General features: G+C 44.4%; 1 protein-coding gene across 1 annotated transcript in view; it reads right to left on the bottom strand.

Annotated features, from left to right (window-relative positions):
• Positions 1 to 20,084, bottom strand: part of kcnh3 (potassium voltage-gated channel, subfamily H (eag-related), member 3) — a 96,632-nt gene extending 76,548 nt beyond the window's left edge. The window contains exon 1 of the mRNA XM_061088484.1: positions 20,009 to 20,084. Coding sequence (XP_060944467.1) covers positions 20,009 to 20,084 — 76 coding nt within the window. The remainder of the gene's footprint in view (positions 1 to 20,008) is intronic.
• Between the last annotated feature and the right edge of the window lie 289 nt (positions 20,085 to 20,373).

Here is a 20,373-nt window from a genome sequence, read left to right as displayed (position 1 = left end):
GTGGAAGACGAAGCTGTTTGTTCGTCTTCCTCCTTCTTCAGTAACTCAGAGACTCCGTCACCACCGGGAAATCAACGACTTTCATGTTCTTCATTATAAACGTCAGAGTTCTGATGGATGTCGGTTCGAGAGGAGGAAACCGTTTCCTGTGTGTTTGTGTGTGTTTCTGTAGATCTGGAACACTGTGTGCGTCTCGTAGCGTGTCGGAGACGCCACAGTGAGTCCAGATGTGTGTTGTCGTATTGATCCACCGGATCATTAGAGCTCCAGAAGGTTTGTTCATTACTCTGCTCATTGATCGGGAACATTCCCACAACCGAGTGTTCCCGGCGCTGAGAGGGAGAAAGTGTCGGGCTTAACGAATACATGGAGCTGTGTGTGTCTGTGTGTGTGTGTGTGTGTGTGTGTGTGTGTGTGTGTGTGTGTGTGTGTGTGTGTGTGGCTCATGGTTGATTGGCCTGCTTATTGAAGAGGGCGCAGTGTAATTGTCGGGTCGACAGTGTCTCCAACACGTTGCCTTTCAGACATTAAAACGACTTTCTGCTGCTGTTTCTACGTGACAGAAACATGAGGAATCAGCTTTTTGATTATTAATCAACTGTGCAGCTTCTTTTAATGTAAAAAATGTACAGACGAGATTCATAAACTGTCATTTAACGAGACAAACATTCACTGTACAAGACTCCGGTATCGAAACTCGACTACATCTTGCCTGATCATGTTTTTTGAGTATTAAGCTTTTATTTCACGTGGCAGAGTTAAATGTAAAAGATAAAGCAGCAAAGCAGAATAATAATATAACCATAAGATATTTTCCCTCTAAATAAACAGCTTGAGGTTTGAGTAATTAATTAATATTGGACTGTTGTTTATGTTAAAGTCGATTCTCGTGCATATTTATTTTTTTTAGTCAAACCTTATTTAATCCGAGCATTTGTTTTACAGCTGCCACCATTTTAATTATTGACTAATCTGTTGTTGTTGTTATTTTAATTAATAGATTCATCTGTTTGTCTTTAAAATGCCATAAAATGATGATTCAAATAATTTCACACTGACAGAACAGCAGCCCGGAACCTGAAGATCTCAGTTTATCCTCACATTGAAAAAGAAATGTTTAAACAATAACTTGTCCGTCTGATTGATTCTTTTCTGATCAGCTCATTGATCAACAGACTAAACGCTGCTTCTCGTCCTCTAACGATTCTCTAAACGATCGCTGTCTGTGCCCAGAGATTTAAAATCCACTAACGAGATGTTAGAAGACAGGTGGGACAGAGCAAAGACATGACATCACACATGCTGCTGAGACACGTGGACCGGGACGGATCCTGAGGAACGTCCTGAATCACAACCACTGACAGATATGATAATTAGAGACGGACAGATGGACGGACAGGTGGTTCAACAGAGAGACGGTTTGGACGGACGGACACAAGCAGATGAAGAGATTAACAGATGGACGGACAGAGAGACAGACGGGACTTTGATCAGGAAGGGAGAGACGGACAGACAGACGTATAAATAGACAAGAGGACAGACCCGTGTGTGTGTGTGTGTGTGTGTGTGTGTGTGTGTGTGTGTGTGTGTGTGTGTGTGTGTCAGTGCAATTCAACACTTGAGAGATTGCAATTTGATGCTCATTTCAGACCTGATAAAGTGTTTGTCTGAGCTTCAGCAGCCCTTAGCAACAGTACACACACACACACACACACACACACACACACACACACACACACACACACACACACACACACAAAATGTCCTCACAACAGTGGTATTGGCCCTCATGACTATAGATAGACATGAACACACACTAGTGATACAGGTGTCAATCATGCTTCAGCATCACCTGACTCTGTCTCACGGACCATGTTCACATGAGAAACTGAGTTTGTGGAAGGAACCAGATAAAAGGAGGGAAACTGAAAGTTCAACAATCAGAATCTCATCTTCAGACGTCGTCCGACCTGAACGAGACGTATTTGAAAAACGTTGTTTTCTAAATGTGAAGCAGTCAAACTGTTTCTGGGGACGACGACGGCTTTTGCTTCTGTTCACAGGAAACTTCTCGTCTGCAGAAAACTGACAACACAGTGTTGACAATGTGATCAAAGTTCAATGTTTATATATTTTATTAATGGTGCAATGTTCGATAAAAACTGCAGAAAAAGAAATGAAGAACGCAAATGTTTCTTTGTCGGCTGTAAACATTTAAAGGCGGAGGAAGGAAGTGACTTCAGAAGAGGAGCTACAGGAAACTGGTTTTTATTTCATGTGCTTGTGTTTTTATTCTATATCTAATAAACACTCAATGTATAAGAAAAACCAACATGCACAGTTATCCACTACAGGACAATAGAGTAAATATTAGCTGAATGGTTGATGTGAGCCTTTCACAGACGAATCTACATCTAAGTTTATGTTTGTGGATAAAAATATCTTCTATTTTACAGACTAAACAATGCGTTTATGTTTAAATCTTAAATGAGAAGGTTTTTCTGGTTATATTTGTGTTTTCTTTCTTTCTTTAATTACATTTCTTTGTCGGGGTTTGATGTCGACATCTTAGGAATCATCATACCTGCAAATAGGATGATTAATGGTTTTTACTTCTATGAGCACCGGTCCCTGAGCAGGAGAAAGTCTCACGTCCTTCGAACCCGACGCTCGGCTGAAGCTCGAGGTCGAGACGTGAAGCTCGAGGTCGAGACGTGAAGCTCGAGGTCGAGACGTGAAGCTCGAGGTCGAGACGTGGAGGAAACAGAAGAGGAACAAAGAGACGAGTGTCCCGGTGACCGATCGTCTCTCGGTGTTGATGCATGCAGATGAAAACAGTAAAGACAGTCCTGACTGGAGGGAACACGACCGAGCGCCTCCTCCTCCATTTACCTCTGCTAAATATTTCATGGTTCCATCCAGACCCATCTGTCATGTAGGGGGTACACTGGTTCGTCTGGGTGAGCGATGTCTGCTCCATCCCTCTCCCTCTGTCAGCCCCCCCCCCCTGTTCTCCTCATCATTCTCCACAACAAAGGGAAGAAGCTAAAGACTAAAGGCTGCACGGAAAGTTTCCAGAAGTCACCGGATGACGTCTCATCTTCTGTGATGTCTGAAGCATTTTGACTTCCACCGTCTCACTGGTTTAGCTTTGAGGAGATTACGTGTTTTTCTTCGCCGCAGGTCGAGCGTTTGATTGTGTCGAGCGTTGAAACGCACGGAATCAATGTGAGCAGCGGCACTGAAGGATTTAATATTTCATACAACTTGTCTATCAAGTCCACACAACAACATTTAAACTACAGCTTTAAGATTGATTTTAATATTGTATTGATATTCTGAGGCCACAGGCTCCGTCTCTGATCTTTTCAAAGCCTTCACCTCCGAGCAGCTTGTGATCTCACTTTCACTTCAAAGCTATTATTGTTCTTTTATCATTTTTAATACCATTTTAATTGATGCACCACTTGTTCTCTTTGTATTCAAAAGGTTTCTTCTCCGTGTCAGAAACTCTGTTAACAGATCCTTCATTTCACCTCTAACAGTTCAATCCCAGGTTCACTGCGACAAACTGAATGTTTTAACAGACATTTCACACTTTGTAGCTTCCTTCTGCAAAAAAATGCAAATATGAGATATTTATTTATAGTTGTAGTTTAATTTGCATTAAAAAACAGTGAAAGCGAAAGATAGATTTGACAGATATGTCGCTGTGGCTGAGTGAGCAGAAGTTCATTTGTCACAGCACAGACACACACACACACACACACACACACACAAACACACCTTAACCATGCCGATATATGAATATATGATGTGTGTGATGAAAGAGAGAAGCTGCAGTCTGAATGTTTTCATGTATAATGTAACTGAAGCGTCTGCTCCGAACGTTTCCTTCCTTCAGAGTCGCTGCCGCACAAACAAACATGAGCTCCTCACATCTGAAGAGCAACACACAACCCATCTTAGCACACACACACACACACACACACACACACACACACACACACACACACACACCAGTGAACCACAGCTGGTAACAAGTGAATCTTTCAGACGCACGTTTACTTCACTTGAGAATATGATGAATAAGTTGAAGGTGAAAACTCATCACCTCGTTCTGCTGCTTCATAAAACACTTTCCTTTAAAAACTTGATTTGAGAAGTAATGATTCATTAACAGTTTGTGAGAGAAATAAGAAGATATTAATCAGTGAAACGTCATTAATATCTATTTATGGTTCATGGTTTCATCAATTCAAACCTTAAACTATTGGATTCAAATTGTCAAGGTTATTTAAACCTGATGACATCATGTTAGTCTGAATCCATTCACAGTCACATTTGAAAAACAGCTATGATATCACAAGATGTTATCATGAGTAAACTCCATATTGGAAATACGACTAAATCATAACTGGTTATTGATAAATATCTCCACACACACTGTTGAACAGCCGGTGGGGGGGGCGTTATCGTGCAGGAGCAGCTGGTTGTTCTGATGAAGACGTTTCTCTCATCCAGGTCATGTTGTGCTTCACCTCAGCAAAGTGACCCACTTCCTCCAGGAACTCTTGATTTATAATCACCTCCATCATCCGCCCCCCCCCCCACCCCCATCCATCTCCTCACATAGAAACATCCTCAAACAATATTTAAAACATTTAATCCTCTCGTGTGTTTGTAATGCTGCAGCAACGTGGACTCATCACCTCTGACAGGAGTCGTCATCATCAGGAAACTAATGGCGAATTTGTGGCATTAGGTGAGGTGTGATTTCTTCTGCAGGTTTAATTCATTATGTGATAATATTGTAGCTGTTACAGATTTTCTTAGAAGTTAGTTGACACCTCCAGCAACCAAACGACAGTAGCTGTCAATCACGCAGCATCTACGCCCCTAATGTAACTGGTGCTTTATGATCTAATTTACTTTATATAGAGATTTGAAACTAGAGATTGATCCGTACACTGACTGCACCAGAAACATTTATAATCCAATATTGTTCCTTTTCTACAGTGTCTCACTGTAGCCCACTGTGTTGACCTCTCTGTGTCCATACTGTAACTTGCATTCTCATGCTGTCTGTGTCAGTACTGTACTGTTCTCTGTGTGTACTGAAATAAACCTTTTTTTGCTGCATATTTGTGTGCTGTTTTATGTTTTGACTATGAAAAAAGTAGGCCTACACTGAGACAGTTTACAAAAGGAGAAATGGCTAATTCATCATTCATTGTCATTCATATGGTGTGTTCCATTTCGATGATTGTGTTTTCAATTTTGCACTTCAGTGTGCTGTAAATGCTTGGAAGTGTGCAAGCAAATGCTTAGTTGTGTGTACTCAATAAATGGTATGTGTGTGTCATTTGAAAATATGGCTGTGTGTAGCAAATGAAAACACGAGTTCCATTTTGTGAACAGTGAAGAGATTTGATGGCAAAGAGTCATATTGCAAAGGGAGTGTCAGGTTTAGGATTTTGTGTGTGAGGTTTTGAGTTTTCTGTGTGCATTTTTGAGAAAGCCGTTATTGTTTTGAAAAACGTGTGTTAACAATTGTGAAAAACTGTAAGCGAGTTGTGATTTTTTTCTGCAAGTTTAATTTATTATCGAATAAAATCGTAGCTGTTACAGATTTTCTTAGATGATGATTTTATTGTTCTGAAGCCTCGAGTTTGACATTTTCTCCAGCGCCATGTCAGGAGCCTGACACCTCCTGACGCCTCCATCATCTAGACGTCAGTAGCTGTCAATCACACAGTATCTACGCCCCTAATGTACATGGTGATATATGATCTAATTTACTCTACATAGAGATTTGAAACTAGAGATTGATCCGAACACTGACTGCACCAGAAACATTTATATTATTTTGTCTCTGACGATGTTTCCCTCCGATCCGCAGCACAAGAGGCCAGAGGAAACTGAAATGACATCACGCTCGCTGAGAGCCAGAGATCTTTTTCCTCCTCATTTCCAACCGCAAGAAAAACAACATTCTTCACACACCATCATGTTTGGCATTTTAATAATTATCAGGCCATAATCAGATTGAGTGAAGCAGCACAACGCCTCAGGCACTCGAACAATTCGGTCGAGGGAGAATCACGCACGACACTCTCCCTCGTCGATTGGACACGCTGCCGTTATTGCGTAATCTTATGACTCTCGCAGGCTATATTAAGAAAGGTGGTAATAATGCAAAGGGCTGGAAGCCACACATCCGATACACACACACACACACCTGCACACACAACACACACACACACATACAGAAAGGTCCCCAAATGAGGCTGGATTCACACGTACGACCAATTAGTTTGACAGTGAAGAGCTGCAGAGTTGAGAACAAGCTCAGTCACTGTTTCTCTGCAGCTGACAGAGCAGGAGACGAGGGAAGGAAATAAAAATCTGCTCAGTTTCATTCTCAAACCGCTCTGTGAATACTAAAATACATTTAAATAAAGGATTCTGCTCACACAAAGGAATCATTTCTTGAATAATATGGATTTTTTTTTTGCCAATTTTATTCCGGAGCGTGGTCTTTGCTCTTGCACTCGAAAAGCTCTTGAGCACTTGCACAGCTCAGCTTCAGCTCTTCTGCTTCTGCACATGTGTGGAAAAATAATCTAAAAGGAAGATGGAGCAATTTCTTCCAGCAACACTACACCTGCCTGCAAACTTGTTGCTTCACAAAAATTCACTAGCAAAGAAGCAGCGTGAAAGAGAGAAGAGCTGAAGCTGGAGGGCAGGAAACACAATGAAGGAATATCAGAGTGCAAGCGCAGGGTTTAGAGTGACAGCGTTAGAGAATCTGAAAGACGCTGCCGCACAAACAAACACGAGCTCCTCACATCGTTCCTTACCAAGCGTAACGTTCACATCTGAAGAGTAACACACAACCCAGCTCAGCACACTCACACACACACACACACACACACACACACACACACACACACACACACACACACACACACACACACACACACCAGTGAACCACAGCTGGTAACAAGTGAAGTAAGAGTAAGAAGCAGCGTGAAAGAGAGAAGAGCTGAAGCTGGAGGGAAGGAAACACAATGAGGGAAGATCCGAGTGCAAGCGCCGGGTTTAGAGTGACAGCGTTAGAGACTCTGAATGTGTGTGTTAGTGGGTGAATGTGTGTGTTAGTGGGTGAATGTGTGTGTTCGTGGGTGAATGTGTGTGTTAGTGGGTGAAAGTGTGTGTTAGTGGGTGAATATGTGTGTTAGTGGGTGAATGTGTGTGTTAGTGGGTGAATGTGTGTGTTAGTGGGTGAAAGTGTGTGTTAGTGGGTGAATGTGTGTGTTAGTGGGTGAATGTGTGTTAGTGGGTGAATGTGTGTGTTAGTGGGTGAATGTGTGTGCTAGTGGGTGAATGTGTGTGTTAGTGGGTGAATGTGTGTGTTCCTGGGTGAATGTGTGTGTTAGTGGGTGAATGTGTGTGTTCCTGGGTGAATGTGTGTGTTAGTGGGTGAATGTGTGTGTTAGTGGGTGAATGTGTGTGTTCGTGGGTGAATGTGTGTGTTAGTGGGTGAAAGTGTGTGTTAGTGGGTGAATATGTGTGTTAGTGGGTGAATGTGTGTGTTAGTGGGTGAATGTGTGTGTTAGTGGGTGAAAGTGTGTGTTAGTGGGTGAATGTGTGTGTTAGTGGGTGAATGTGTGTTAGTGGGTGAATGTGTGTGTTCGTGGGTGAATGTGTGTGTTAGTGGGTGAAAGTGTGTGTTAGTGGGTGAATATGTGTGTTAGTGGGTGAATGTGTGTGTTAGTGGGTGAATGTGTGTGTTAGTGGGTGAAAGTGTGTGTTAGTGGGTGAATGTGTGTGTTAGTGGGTGAATGTGTGTTAGTGGGTGAATGTGTGTGTTAGTGGGTGAATGTGTGTGCTAGTGGGTGAATGTGTGTGTTAGTGGGTGAATGTGTGTGTTCCTGGGTGAATGTGTGTGTTAGTGGGTGAATGTGTGTGTTCCTGGGTGAATGTGTGTGTTAGTGGGTGAATGTGTGTGTTAGTGGGTGAATGTGTGTGTTCGTGGGTGAATGTGTGTGTTAGTGGGTGAAAGTGTGTGTTAGTGGGTGAATATGTGTGTTAGTGGGTGAATGTGTGTGTTAGTGGGTGAATGTGTGTGTTAGTGGGTGAAAGTGTGTGTTAGTGGGTGAATGTGTGTGTTAGTGGGTGAATGTGTGTTAGTGGGTGAATGTGTGTGTTAGTGGGTGAATGTGTGTGCTAGTGGGTGAATGTGTGTGTTAGTGGGTGAATGTGTGTGTTAGTGGGTGAATGTGTGTGTTAGTGGGTGAATGTGTGTGTTCCTGGGTGAATGTGTGTGTTTGTGGGTGAATGTGTGTGTTAGTGGGTGAAAGTGTGTGTTAGTGGGTGAATGTGTGTGTTCGTTGGTGAATGTGTGTGTTCGTGGGTGAATGTGTGTGTTCGTGGGTGAATGTGTGTGTTAGTGGGTGAATGTGTGTGTCAGTGGGTGAATGTGTGTGTTCGTGGGTGAATGTGTGTGTTAGTGGGTGAATGTGTGTGTTAGTGGGTGAATGTGTGTGTTAGTGGGTGAATGTGTGTGTTAGTGGGTGAATGTGTGTGTTCGTGGGTGAAAGTGTGTGTTCGTGGTTGAATGTGTGTGTTCGTGGGTGAATGTGTGTGTTAGTGGGTGAATGTGTGTGTTAGTGGGTGAATGTGTGTGTTAGTGGGTGAATGTGTGTGTTAGTGGGTGAATGTGTGTGTTAGTGGGTGAATGTGTGTGTTAGTGGGTGAATGTGTGTGTTATTGGGTGAATGTGTGTGTTAGTGGGTGAAAGTGTGTGTTAGTGGGTGAATGTGTGTGTTAGTGGGTGAAATTGCGTGTTCCTGGGTGTGTGTTCGTGGGTGAAAGTGTGTGTTAGTGGGTGAATGTGTGTGTTAGTGGGTGAATGTGTGTGTTAGTGGGTGAATGTGTGTGTTAGTGGGTGAATGTGTGTGTTAGTGGGTGAATGTGTGTGTTAGTGGGTGAATGTGTGTGTTAGTGGGTGAATATGTGTGTTAGTGGGTGAATGTGTGTGTTCGTGGGTGAATGTGTGTGTTAGTGGGTAAATGTGTGTGTTAGTGGGTGAATGTGTGTGTTAGTGGGTGAATGTGTGTGTTAGTGGGTGAATGAGTGTGTTCCTGGGTGAATGTGTGTGTTCGTGGGTATGTGTGTGTGTGTTCCTGGGTGAATGTGTGTGTTAGTGGGTGAATGTGTGTGTTAGTGGGTGAATGTGTGTGTTAGTGGGTGAATGTGTGTGTTCGTGGGTGAATGTGTGTGTTAGTGTGTGAATGTGTGTGTTCCTGGGTGAATGTGTGTGTTCCTGGGTGAATGTGTGTGTTAGTGGGTGAATGTGTGTGTTAGTGGGTGAATGTGTGTGTTAGTGGGTGAATGTGTGTGTTAGTGGGTGAATGTGTGTGTTAGTGGGTGAATGTGTGTGTTAGTGGGTGAATGTGTGTTCTCCTGTCACGGCTCCAGCTCGTCCCGACTGAGGGATTATCGCTGTTTGACCAGAGCCGAGCAGTTTATTGATCTGCTGCTTTAATCTCTCTCCGTCTTCAGAGAGAAGTGAACATATGCACGAGAACGATGTCGTGTTGTTTGGTCTTTCATAATTGAACAGCGTGGGAACATGTGATGCAGCCTGAGCGACAACACCTCAGAGAGAGAGAGAGAAACAATAAATTAAACCGGGCTCATAAACACCAACATCCAGTAAAGTCGAGCAGAACCGATCTGTCTGGTAACAGGTGCATCCAGATCTCTGTTCACAGCAGCCTCTCTCCGAGCAGCTGCCTCTCCTGGAGCCCGGCCTTAGAAAACCAAGCTGGTTTTTCTTTATTGGCCTTTTGATATTGGAAACGAGAGTCGGGCTCAGACGCTTTGCCCACAGTCAATATTTGCCAGATTTAAACAAAAGCAGGAAGCGATGGCAAAACTGGCGAGGAGCAGTGCGGTTAATGATGCAATATAATGGTCATCTACCAATCGCAAAACAAACACACATGAATGTGAATGAGCAGGAGCACATCACAGAGAAGAGCTGACTGGAGTGAAAAGCTGCTTCGAGGTTTCACTCCAGCGACTGGAAGCTGCTCAGTGTCCGATGCTAAACTTCTTTTAATTTTGCATGTTGATCTGAATTCATGACTTCATCTGGACGGACAGAAGTTCAGAACACACATGCTGACTGGGCATGGTGTTGAAAGATAGACAATCTACAATATTTCCATTTGTAAACTCAAAAAAACAACTTGAAGTTTCAATTCACCGTCAGACAAATATAAAAACTGCCAAGGTCGACCTCATGGTGGCCCGAGACAAAATGTTTCTTTTCAATAGTGCGTAGAATATCACGCACTATTTATCAGGAAAAGAAAAAAGCAATATGGTAAACAATAGGGATATGAATAATGAATATGTTTTAAAGAAAAAGAATAATACTTAATTTGAGAATCTAAAACTATACAAAGAAATAAATGAATAAATGCAAAAATAGCTGAAATAACCATTTTTAGAAACTTTTTATATGACTATATTTCCATTTTTTATTTATTAATGTATTCTTTCATTTGATTCCTCTTTATATTTCCACATATTTCCTTTTTCTTTTACAGACATTTCATCCTTTGACTGCATCCTGAGATAATCATCATGTTGCTTCTACAGTTTGTTTTCTGCTGAGTCAGTGTCTGATATTTAGTGATTCATTAACAAGCACCTGTTTGTGCAGACGTGTGAATCCAAGTCTTCAGATTTCAGATTTCAGAATCAGTGATTTAGTTAGTGACATAATATCAGATGAAGGATGCTGTGGATGAAACATCTGTTTTCTGAGGGAAAAGGAGCGAGCATCAGATTCCTGTTCTTCATGGACTGAGAACCTCAGCGTCCTGATCTCTCACTTCTTCCTCCATCTTCCTCCTCTTGACTCTCCCTGCTCTTCGTTGTGTCTCTCTCCTATTTGCATCTTTGACAGATTAATACCCCGTGGCTGTATAAGAGCTCTACATCCATATGTGTTCTCTGTGTTCGCCTGCAGGACGTGTTTAAACCCAGAGACAGGAGGGCGTCCTCGGGGAAATCAGGCTCCATCTGGTGACTTCAGGCTGCTTTACATCCACAGCTTCTCCCATCAGAGCTGCATGATGCTCTGATGGGAGGAGCCACCCATGAACTTTGGTGCTTTGCAAGTGAAATGATCCCGAACAAGACGATATACAAACCTCAAAGTGATCTCCGGTCTATTCAATTCACTCTCCCTAACTGTGTCAAGCGTCACGTCGACTGCACGCCATCGGTTTGCCGCTCATCAGAAGACACCCTCTGATCCGTACAGGTTGGGGGGGCAGTGACTCACGCATCACACGGCGTTTGGCATCGAGTTCAAAGCAGCCGCCTGCATCTGCTCCTCCGCCTAACGCTGCCACTTTGACTCCGAGGTTGAAATGAGGAGATTACAATATGGATGGAGGCCAGAGTTTAGAGCGAGAATCTCTGGAGTGAAGAGCACATAACGGTGGAAGGAGGAATTAGTCACTGACGCTGGAAGGCAGAGTGTTCGCTGAGAGGTTCAGGAGATGCCTGATGAGCGTTTGATTTTAATTTGTGGCTATTTGAAGTTATGAGAACCAGGGAGATCGGATTCACTCTAAGGAAATTATAGGAATTACAAATTAGCAAAAATAAACTGCTCGACTAAATCCAGTGAAATAACTGAATGTTCGCTTGTGGAAACATTTTCAGGAAATCAACCAGGATGAAAACAAGACATTTTTGTTTTTGCATCCATTTGTTTCATTTGTGTTTTCGGCCGAGAGCTGGTTCACATCAATGAGACCAAATTTGCAACATATAAAAAACAACAGACTTCATGAAGCACGGTGGAGATTCTGCGCTTTTCACGAGGCCGAGTCCGAGGCTTAATGAGGCCGCAGCCTGGATTCATCTGCTTCCTATTTGATTGGTTAGTTCAGAGCGAGCGGTCTGATGTGCCCCCCCGTCACTCCGGCTTTATCACTTTCATTTACTGCCATTACAGTCCCCGGCTCCCTCCTCCTCCTCCTCCTCCTCCTCCTCCTCCTGCACACTCATGTCTTATGCCTCCGTAATTCCCTCCGCTCACGGTGACATCTTCGTTGACCACCTGCTTTGGCGTCTATTTCCATCTCCGTCTGCGTCTCAACCTATTCCTGCTTCCCTCAGCCGATCTGATGGTTCACCTGGCAGCGTTCACCTCCTCCACACGGCTACCACGGAAAGATCGCTGCAATTACACTTTTGACATCGTTGAATTTAAAAGCTCGGCTGCTCCAACACTCGTCTCTTGGTCTCAAAGAAGAAACCACACAGAAACTTCAATGAGGCGGAGAAAAGATCACAAAACTCAACTTGACACGTTGACACCTTTTTCCTCTGGAGCTTTTCAAGAGGCTCGGCAGCAGAGACCGGACACTTGGCCTTTTGATCGGCAGCAGAAACGTTATCTGGAACCAGATCCTCTCCCTGCTGCTCCTCCACGGCCGTCAGTGCACGTTGACTTCATCTGATCCATGTGGTGATAGGTTGTGAGAGCTAATGCAGGAAAGCTGACGACAGGTGAAACAAGTTGACTGTTTGCCTCCTCGTGAACCTGCACATGCAAAATGAATAAATTATAATATATTGTTGAAGGATGCAGTTGATCCATGATCTGTACAGATCGAGCCCAGCAGCTCAGATTTTGCATTGAATTAAAGACGCCTCCTGCAGAAGTCGAGGTTTCACCGTCTGTGTGGACGGTAAAAACAAGCAAAACTCTAACTTACAGATCGATTATGGGGGTAAGGGACGTTTTTGGGACATTATGCATCCAAAACAAATACTGTTCTGTGACAAAAAACCTTGACTTGATCTGAACCTTGAGTTTTGCACGTTGCATCATCACTTCATGCAAACTCTGGGCAGTGGAGCCATCACCCACAGCTGGAGACTCACAACGCAGCGTTTCCTCCATTTAAATAACTTTGCATCTGAACCTAAATCGAGCCGATGATCACAGATCTGCTGGAGCTGTTCAGTTTTTGTATCAACAGCTTGGAGGAGAAATAGATTTTCACAGATTCACCTGCAGCCGCGGCAACAAGCAGCTGGACGGAGAAAACTTCCTCAGTTTCAACAGCAGCTGTAAATAATATATGAGTCGGGTTCTGGAGTTTGGGGAGATATTGATTTCAAGTCACTCACTGCTGTCAGAAATGCAGCCCACTGTTTGTGTGTGTGTCTGTGTGTGTGTGTGTGTGTGTTTGTGTAGATCTTCGTACCTCGGTTCCGGGAGCTTTTCACTGAATAGTGGAAATTATCCATCTGTTAAGAATCTAATTGAGTAAGCGAGTTCTCTCATCATTGATTATCAACCTCATCATGTGACTGTGGGTGAAGCGTAAGTGCAAAATGGACACTGTTAAAATTCAGAAATAACGAAGCGAGCTCTTCACAAAGCCGAGCTCTCTGGTCCCAGCAGCTCTCACGATGATGAATGTGCTTCACGTCTGATTAACGCTGTGGTTGATTCTCCTCCTCAGTCCGACTCCACACACCTAACGCACCAGCTCTCATTACATATCGTCCAGGATCAGCAGCAGGAGATGTGTTCTCGAGGCCGAGCCGGTCTCAAGTGGATCCTGCAGCCGGGGACGTGTGTCGCAGGAGGTGAAGAGTGGAGTTAGTGAACCAGCAGCCGAGGAGTGAGGTCACGCTCGAGGTCACGACTGCAGAGAAGACCGAGTGAAAACCAACATGACACCTCCCTCCATCACAGAGGAGGCTGAGCAGGAGACTCAGGATGTGGTTTCCTTCCTCCAGTGTGTTGTAAAGGTTGTTTAGTGAATGTTAAAGTTAAAAAACTGAGTCCAGACCAAACGCCTGCATCACAGTTTTCTGAAAGCTCTGTGCTGTGAGAATAAAACCCAATCCGTCCTCTTCCATCTTCCTGTTTTGCATTTTGATCACATCTGCTGTTCCCACACCCCTTCATTACTCCCCCCCGCCCCCAACCATTACCCGCCCATCCCCTCTTCATGTCCCCATCATGGAGTCCTCCCGCCCCCCCACCGTCTCTCTCTCCTGCCTCACTGGTGATAAGAGGCTGAGCTACAGCAACAACACACTTCACACTGGTTAACGATGTGAACTGTTGTAATTCACCCTTTGTTTAAATCACATGATTGTTTATCATCATTGACCTAGAAACAAAAATGTGTTATTCTATTTTCAAGCGTCTGTTTTGTTCCAATGAAAGAATCCCAGTCATTAATGGGATCATATTTACGTCTTCACCTGAAGCTTCGGTCAAAACTTCGGTAATGATATTTACACTCTGACGTCTTTGTCACGTCGACACTTCCTGTTTGAAGCAGGAAGTGAAGATTCTCCACCAACAGACTGAGGAAGAGTTTTTATCTCAGAGCCGTGACCTCCATCACGTCCAGGCCCAAACACAGCAAGGACACACACACACCTTCAGAGACTGTGAATAACACACACACACATAACCCAAACACAGCAAGGACACACACACACCTTCAGAGACTGGGACTAACACACACACATAACCCAAACACACCATGGACACACACACACCTTCAGAGACTGTGAATAACACACACACACATAACCCAAACACAGCAAGGACACACACACACCTTCAGAGACTGGGACTAACACACACACATAACCCAAACACACCAAGGACACACACACACCTTCAGAGACTGTGACTAAAACACACACAAACACAGACACACACCCAGACACACAGAGACAGACACTCCAACTTCACAAAATCTTGTTTTGCACCATTTGATAATACAGTCTTTCCTGCTATCAATATGACTATAAACCTTCTGTATATTATATGTTATTTGCTAAAGCTAATGTTATTGTTGTTTTCAAGTTATATTTCCATGTATTTTTTCACCTATAAATAGAAGTGCCTTGGTAAGAGAAGCCTCATTGTACCAGAGTATGATGACATCAAGATCTTGAATCTTCCCACACTTTCATCAAAATTACATTTTTCCTTCATTTCCAACGCTGTCGTATCCAGGTCGCTCTGCCCCCCCCCCCATCCCCATTCAATCAGCTGACTCCTCATTCTGCCTCCATCACCTGCTCCTCATCTCACAGGAACCATCAAGGTTCTTCATCTCTAATGACCAGCGTCTTGTGCTTCCTTCATCTCCTGCTCCCTCGGCCTCCGTGTATCACAGGTTTTACACCAAAGACCTTCACCATCAACTCAGCAGCTCTCCACTGATCTTTCCTCGACGACGCGTGAATGTAAAAGAATCAAAATGATAAAATATACATTTTGAACATGTGAAAAAACCTTCTGGTCCTTTTGTGAAATGAGATTTCATATCTGTGTGGACAGTTTCATACTGATCATTCACACAGCTCTAACTCCACCACTTGGGTCCAAGCTGAAATATCTTCCCTGTTGGATGGATTGTAATAATGTGATTTATTTTACATTCATGATTTCCAGAGGATAAATCCAAGTGTTATTATGCCATCAGTACAGAAGAATGACATTTTCAGATTTCTGTCAATTGTCTATATAAAGAATCGTGATTAAATCAAAGATTTGTTATTAATTCAAAGATTTGTGGTTCATTTAGAGATTCCTGGATAATTTAAAGATTCATGGATTAAATCCAAATGTTTTTGGTTGATTCACTGACTTTTTCTTTTATTGCTACAGAAGAATTACATTCTCAGATTCTTCAGGTTTGCTTCTTGCAGAAACAATTGATACAGAATAGTATATGAATATTTGTGGTTCTCAGACAATGTGAATGTGAACAAACCCTTTGACAATCATCTGGTTGAATTTTGAATTTTACAAGCTTTGCTTTCGGACGTATGAGGCAAACTTTAATATGCTGCACTTCTACCTGATACCAGTGTTCCCTGTTTGAATTTAAAATGCATCAATCACTTTTGTCTAAAACAATACAGACACAACTGTGAGAAACTAAAGGTTCCAGCTCCACTGTGTGTTTGGTTCTCAGAGAAGATGATGAACGTGGAGACGGAGCTCGGCTTCATTATCAGGCCGATCATTACATCTGCTGCTGCCTGACAAGGAGCCACGAGGGAGTTCAACACAAAGCGCCTCAGGAGACACACACACACACACACACACACACCTGAGACGCCACAATGCTGCACCACTTATCCCTGCTGTCAAACACACACACTCTCACACAGACACACAAACACAGGGCACAGGGAAGTGGTGACAGTCGTCCTCACTGCTGCTCGGGGCCACGTCCACGGATTCTCCCCCCCCCCCCGACACACATGCACCGAATGATGTGAATAACAAGAGGAGCGGGTGGGAGGCGGCTAATGAACGACAGGAAGCAGCAGCAGCAGATGAAGGGAGGAGAAGAGATGTCAGATAATTTGACAGTTATTTCACCGTTAGAGAGACACAGTGTCACAAAGTCTATTTCCCTGTGACTGGAGCAAATGGGCTTCGAGATGAAGTCAGTATTAGAAGATGAAGATGGAGATGACAAATCGTGAAAAAGGAGAAGAAAATTACTCAGATTTGTATCTTTGTAATACGTTAAAGACATTTCTGTATTTTGTTTTATGAAATTAAGCTCATTATCGATCCACACAACACGGTTGTTGCTTCGCTGCTGATTCATTTACTGCAACACACGAGGATTCTTTAATAAATGTGGTTTAATTAGAATCAAATGAATCCGTTTCCCAGAAGATATGATTTGATTCTGATTTGGAAAAACAGGATGTGATGGATTCACCGAGTTTGACATCACCTTGTTCATGGAAAACTGGATTGTATTTGCATTTTGCACATAAAATAAAATCTAAACATGTTCATTTTGTCGCTTTATTCAAAGACTCAACGTCAACAAAAATACATAACGATGTTAATTCTCCTTTTGTTGCAGCTCAATCTCAGCTGGCAGCAGGACAGGGGGGGGGACCAGAGCCAGTGGAAGCACATGCAGAGCGCTGGTCTGCACATGTGCTCGTTAAGAGCCGGGCGCAGACCCTAACCTGATTAGGACCGAGCACAGACCCACTCAATTAATAGGACCAATTGCCTGGTGCAGTCCCACACAGCTGCTGCTGCTCCGGGAGCGAAGCAGCAAACCAACATTGATTGAACGAAGCCTGAGGTCGACGCTGAGTCTTCAGAGAACTCAGTCGCTCTGTTCGCTCCTTTAGTTTCCTCCAGACTGTCAGTTCCAAATATGAACAAATTCTAAATTATGGTTCTAATGAGAACTCTGCAGGAGGCTGCTGATTACAGGATGAAAATAAATAAACACAAATTCACAGGGTGCTCTGTGACAGATCTCATATTTATAAAAAGGTGCACGTGTGTGTGTGTGTGTGTGTGTGTGTGTGTGTGTGTGTGTGTGTGTGTACACGTGTGTATGTTCTCTTTCCTCATGAGCTTCTGAGGTGTTGGCTACGATATTCGTCATGAGAGGGGTCTATAAATAATAACCTTCCTGCCAGTGTGTGATTCAGAAGCTGTGATGTATAACTGCAGTGTGTTGCAGCACTTCAGCTCCTTATTAAGGTGTCTGAGACTGTGTGTGTGTGTGTGTATGTGTGTGTGTGTGGGTCAAGGTCAAGTGTTGTGGTTGTAACGTTGGTGCTCATGTGCCATGTGTATCAGTCTGAGTGACAGCAGCACATCCTGAGTCAAACACAGAGAAATGATCCACATGACGCACAACTTTGCTGCACAGTCACACCAGATGTGTGTTTGATGTTGAACAGATGAGTTTGTTATGTTTCAGATTGGGTCTGTTCCAATCAATAAAGGAAGATAAGGACTCGAACCAACAACTGTTCTCATCACAGACTCTACCAACACGCCTGAGAGCTCATATCACATTCACACATTTCACAGATCACAGCTCGTCTCCTCCATGTTAACAGTTGGATCATTGTAAAATACAGGGTGAGTAACACTTGAGAATAATGACGGCTGACGAATCAGAGAAGGCTGATTAGAAAAGAGACAGAAAAGATCCAATCAGCAAGAGGCGGAGAGAGTCGACCCCATCGATTCCAGACATCTGTTTGTTTTTTAAAAAACAGCTTTTTTCCTCCTCTAGTAAAAGTTCAATCCAACGGCTGAGTCGAGTGAAACAATGGAGCAGCTGCACAAACTGAAAGAGCTCTCAGGTTCGACTCCTGCCAGAGACGAGTGGCTTTTTAAAGTGATGCTGATTCCCATTTGATTCTCAACACACAACAAAGAACCTCAGACACACACACACGACAGGAAACACAAAGACAAACGTCCTTCTCCTGAATCCTCTTTGAATTAACGAGGAACTAAAGTCACATCGTTCACAAAACACACAACGACATGTTTGTCAGAGCGAGCCCCTGTAATCCATTTATATTTAGATGTCCTGAAATACCCTCTCCTCCCACCAGGGCGGTGACACACGCTCTTGCATCTCACACTCCCGGCCTCCCCACCCCCACAGCCGTTCATCTCCGCACCCCCGCCCCCCTCTGACAGGCAGAAAGGCCACAATGAATCCTTGACATCCAATGCGAGTTAATTACAATGACTGCACATGCTCGGCTGGAGACGTGTAATTATCTGCACCTCGTCCAGAGCCGCGAGGGCTAATCTACAGAACATGTGGAGGAGAAGGGATCACCTCCATCTCCTTGTTTGAGTTGTGTGTCAGCTTATATAGGAAGGTTGTGGTTGCGTTTTGTGCGCACGCGGCTTCTCCTCTGAATTATGCAGAACAATCCATGATTACAGTGTTTGGGACCTGAAGTATTTGTGTGTCTGCAGCGACTGTGTGATGAGCCACCGAGCAGCAAGAGAGTGTGAAGACAAAGGACAACACAGCACTGGGAAGTCGTTGGTCTTTTCTCTCTTTGCTTCTCATCCTCACAGCAGATTCCCAGAAGCCTCAGAGACAAAGCTAACAACTGAGAGAGGAGAGAGGAGAGAGGAGAGTGGAGAGAGGAGAGAGGAGAGAGGAGAGAGGAGAGAGGAGACAAGAGGAGAGAGGAGACAGGAGACAGGAGACAGGAGACAGGAGACAGGAGACAGGAGACAGGAGACAGGAGGAGGGAGCTCTGGATGGCCCTTTGAGCGACTTGCTTGCTGCGTGGTCAGATAATCGCTTCCTCCATCCTGCTGTTACATGTCACAGGTTTCCAGGGGCGACACTGGCTCAGCCCATCACACAAAGACAGACTCACAAACTCCCATCGACCTGAGGGATCCACGCACAAGGAAACACAAACACGCCACACACAAGCCTTTCTCGCCCGCCCACCCAACCAGCAGGAGCCCGAACACACACGGGCTGCTCATCGCATCTGCTCACAAGACACCCTCACGCCAGAGAAGGAGAAAAGATAAAGGGTCAATACATGCATCCCTCTCTCTCCAGCTGCTGTGTGATGATAGTGAGAATAAACAGGGATTGAGTCAGAGCAGTGAGGCTGGAGGACAGAGAATCCTGGACACGTGCAGAGACAAGAGGGACACGATGGAAGAGACCATCGCCTGAATCATAGATCTACAACGAGCTGGGCAAGAAAACCTTAATGCATGAAGCTGCAAGCATCTAGAAGTAAACAACACAACACTGACTCAGGACTGTTGGTGCACCTGCAGGCTTCCATGTGCATGGGTAAAACTTTCAGGCTGAAAACTGATTCATCAAAATGTGCTTTGTTTGAATCCATGTGTGAAAGTGTGTCCTGCAGATCACATCTTCTCAGAAAACACAACCTGAGATGCACATCACTGAATCCTTCTATCAGGCAGAGTTGAAAGGTGAAAGAAGTTACAACTTTTAAAGTTTCACCCAAGAGAAAACTCCTCATTTGACAAGTTGACACATGGATCTATGAGGTGGACATGTCTGAAGTTCAGATGAGCTGCAGGTTCTGGACCAGGTCCAAAGCTCTGAGTACTCACGGGTTCCATCGAAGCGGGTGGCGATGGTGTCCAGGAAGGTGTTCTGCGGGGCCAGCAGCCCTCTCATCACCGGCATCCTGCTCCGGGTGGACTGGCTCCTCCGGGCTCGGCGGTGGCCCGGGCCGGACTCCTGGTCAGACCCGAACCCGGGCAGGAAGCGAGAGGTTCCCGGTGCGCATCCCAGCCCCTGGAGGAGCGCACCGATCCGAGAAACGCGCGGCGGCTCCACCTTGGCACCGCGGGGGTTGTGACCATACTCAACCCAGCGGGGGGTGCGTGGGAACCCAAGGGATGGAGCCGGGCAGCTTCCGGTGGAGGAGAGGTTCCAGAGCTGGGGGGTGGAGAAGAAGGATGGAGCACGGAGG

Source organism: Limanda limanda, chromosome 16 (assembly GCF_963576545.1).
Source record: "Limanda limanda chromosome 16, fLimLim1.1, whole genome shotgun sequence".
Taxonomy (NCBI): domain Eukaryota; kingdom Metazoa; phylum Chordata; class Actinopteri; order Pleuronectiformes; family Pleuronectidae; genus Limanda; species Limanda limanda.
The sequence above is the reverse complement of the archived record's forward strand: the minus strand, read 5'-3'. Positions and strand labels throughout refer to the sequence as shown.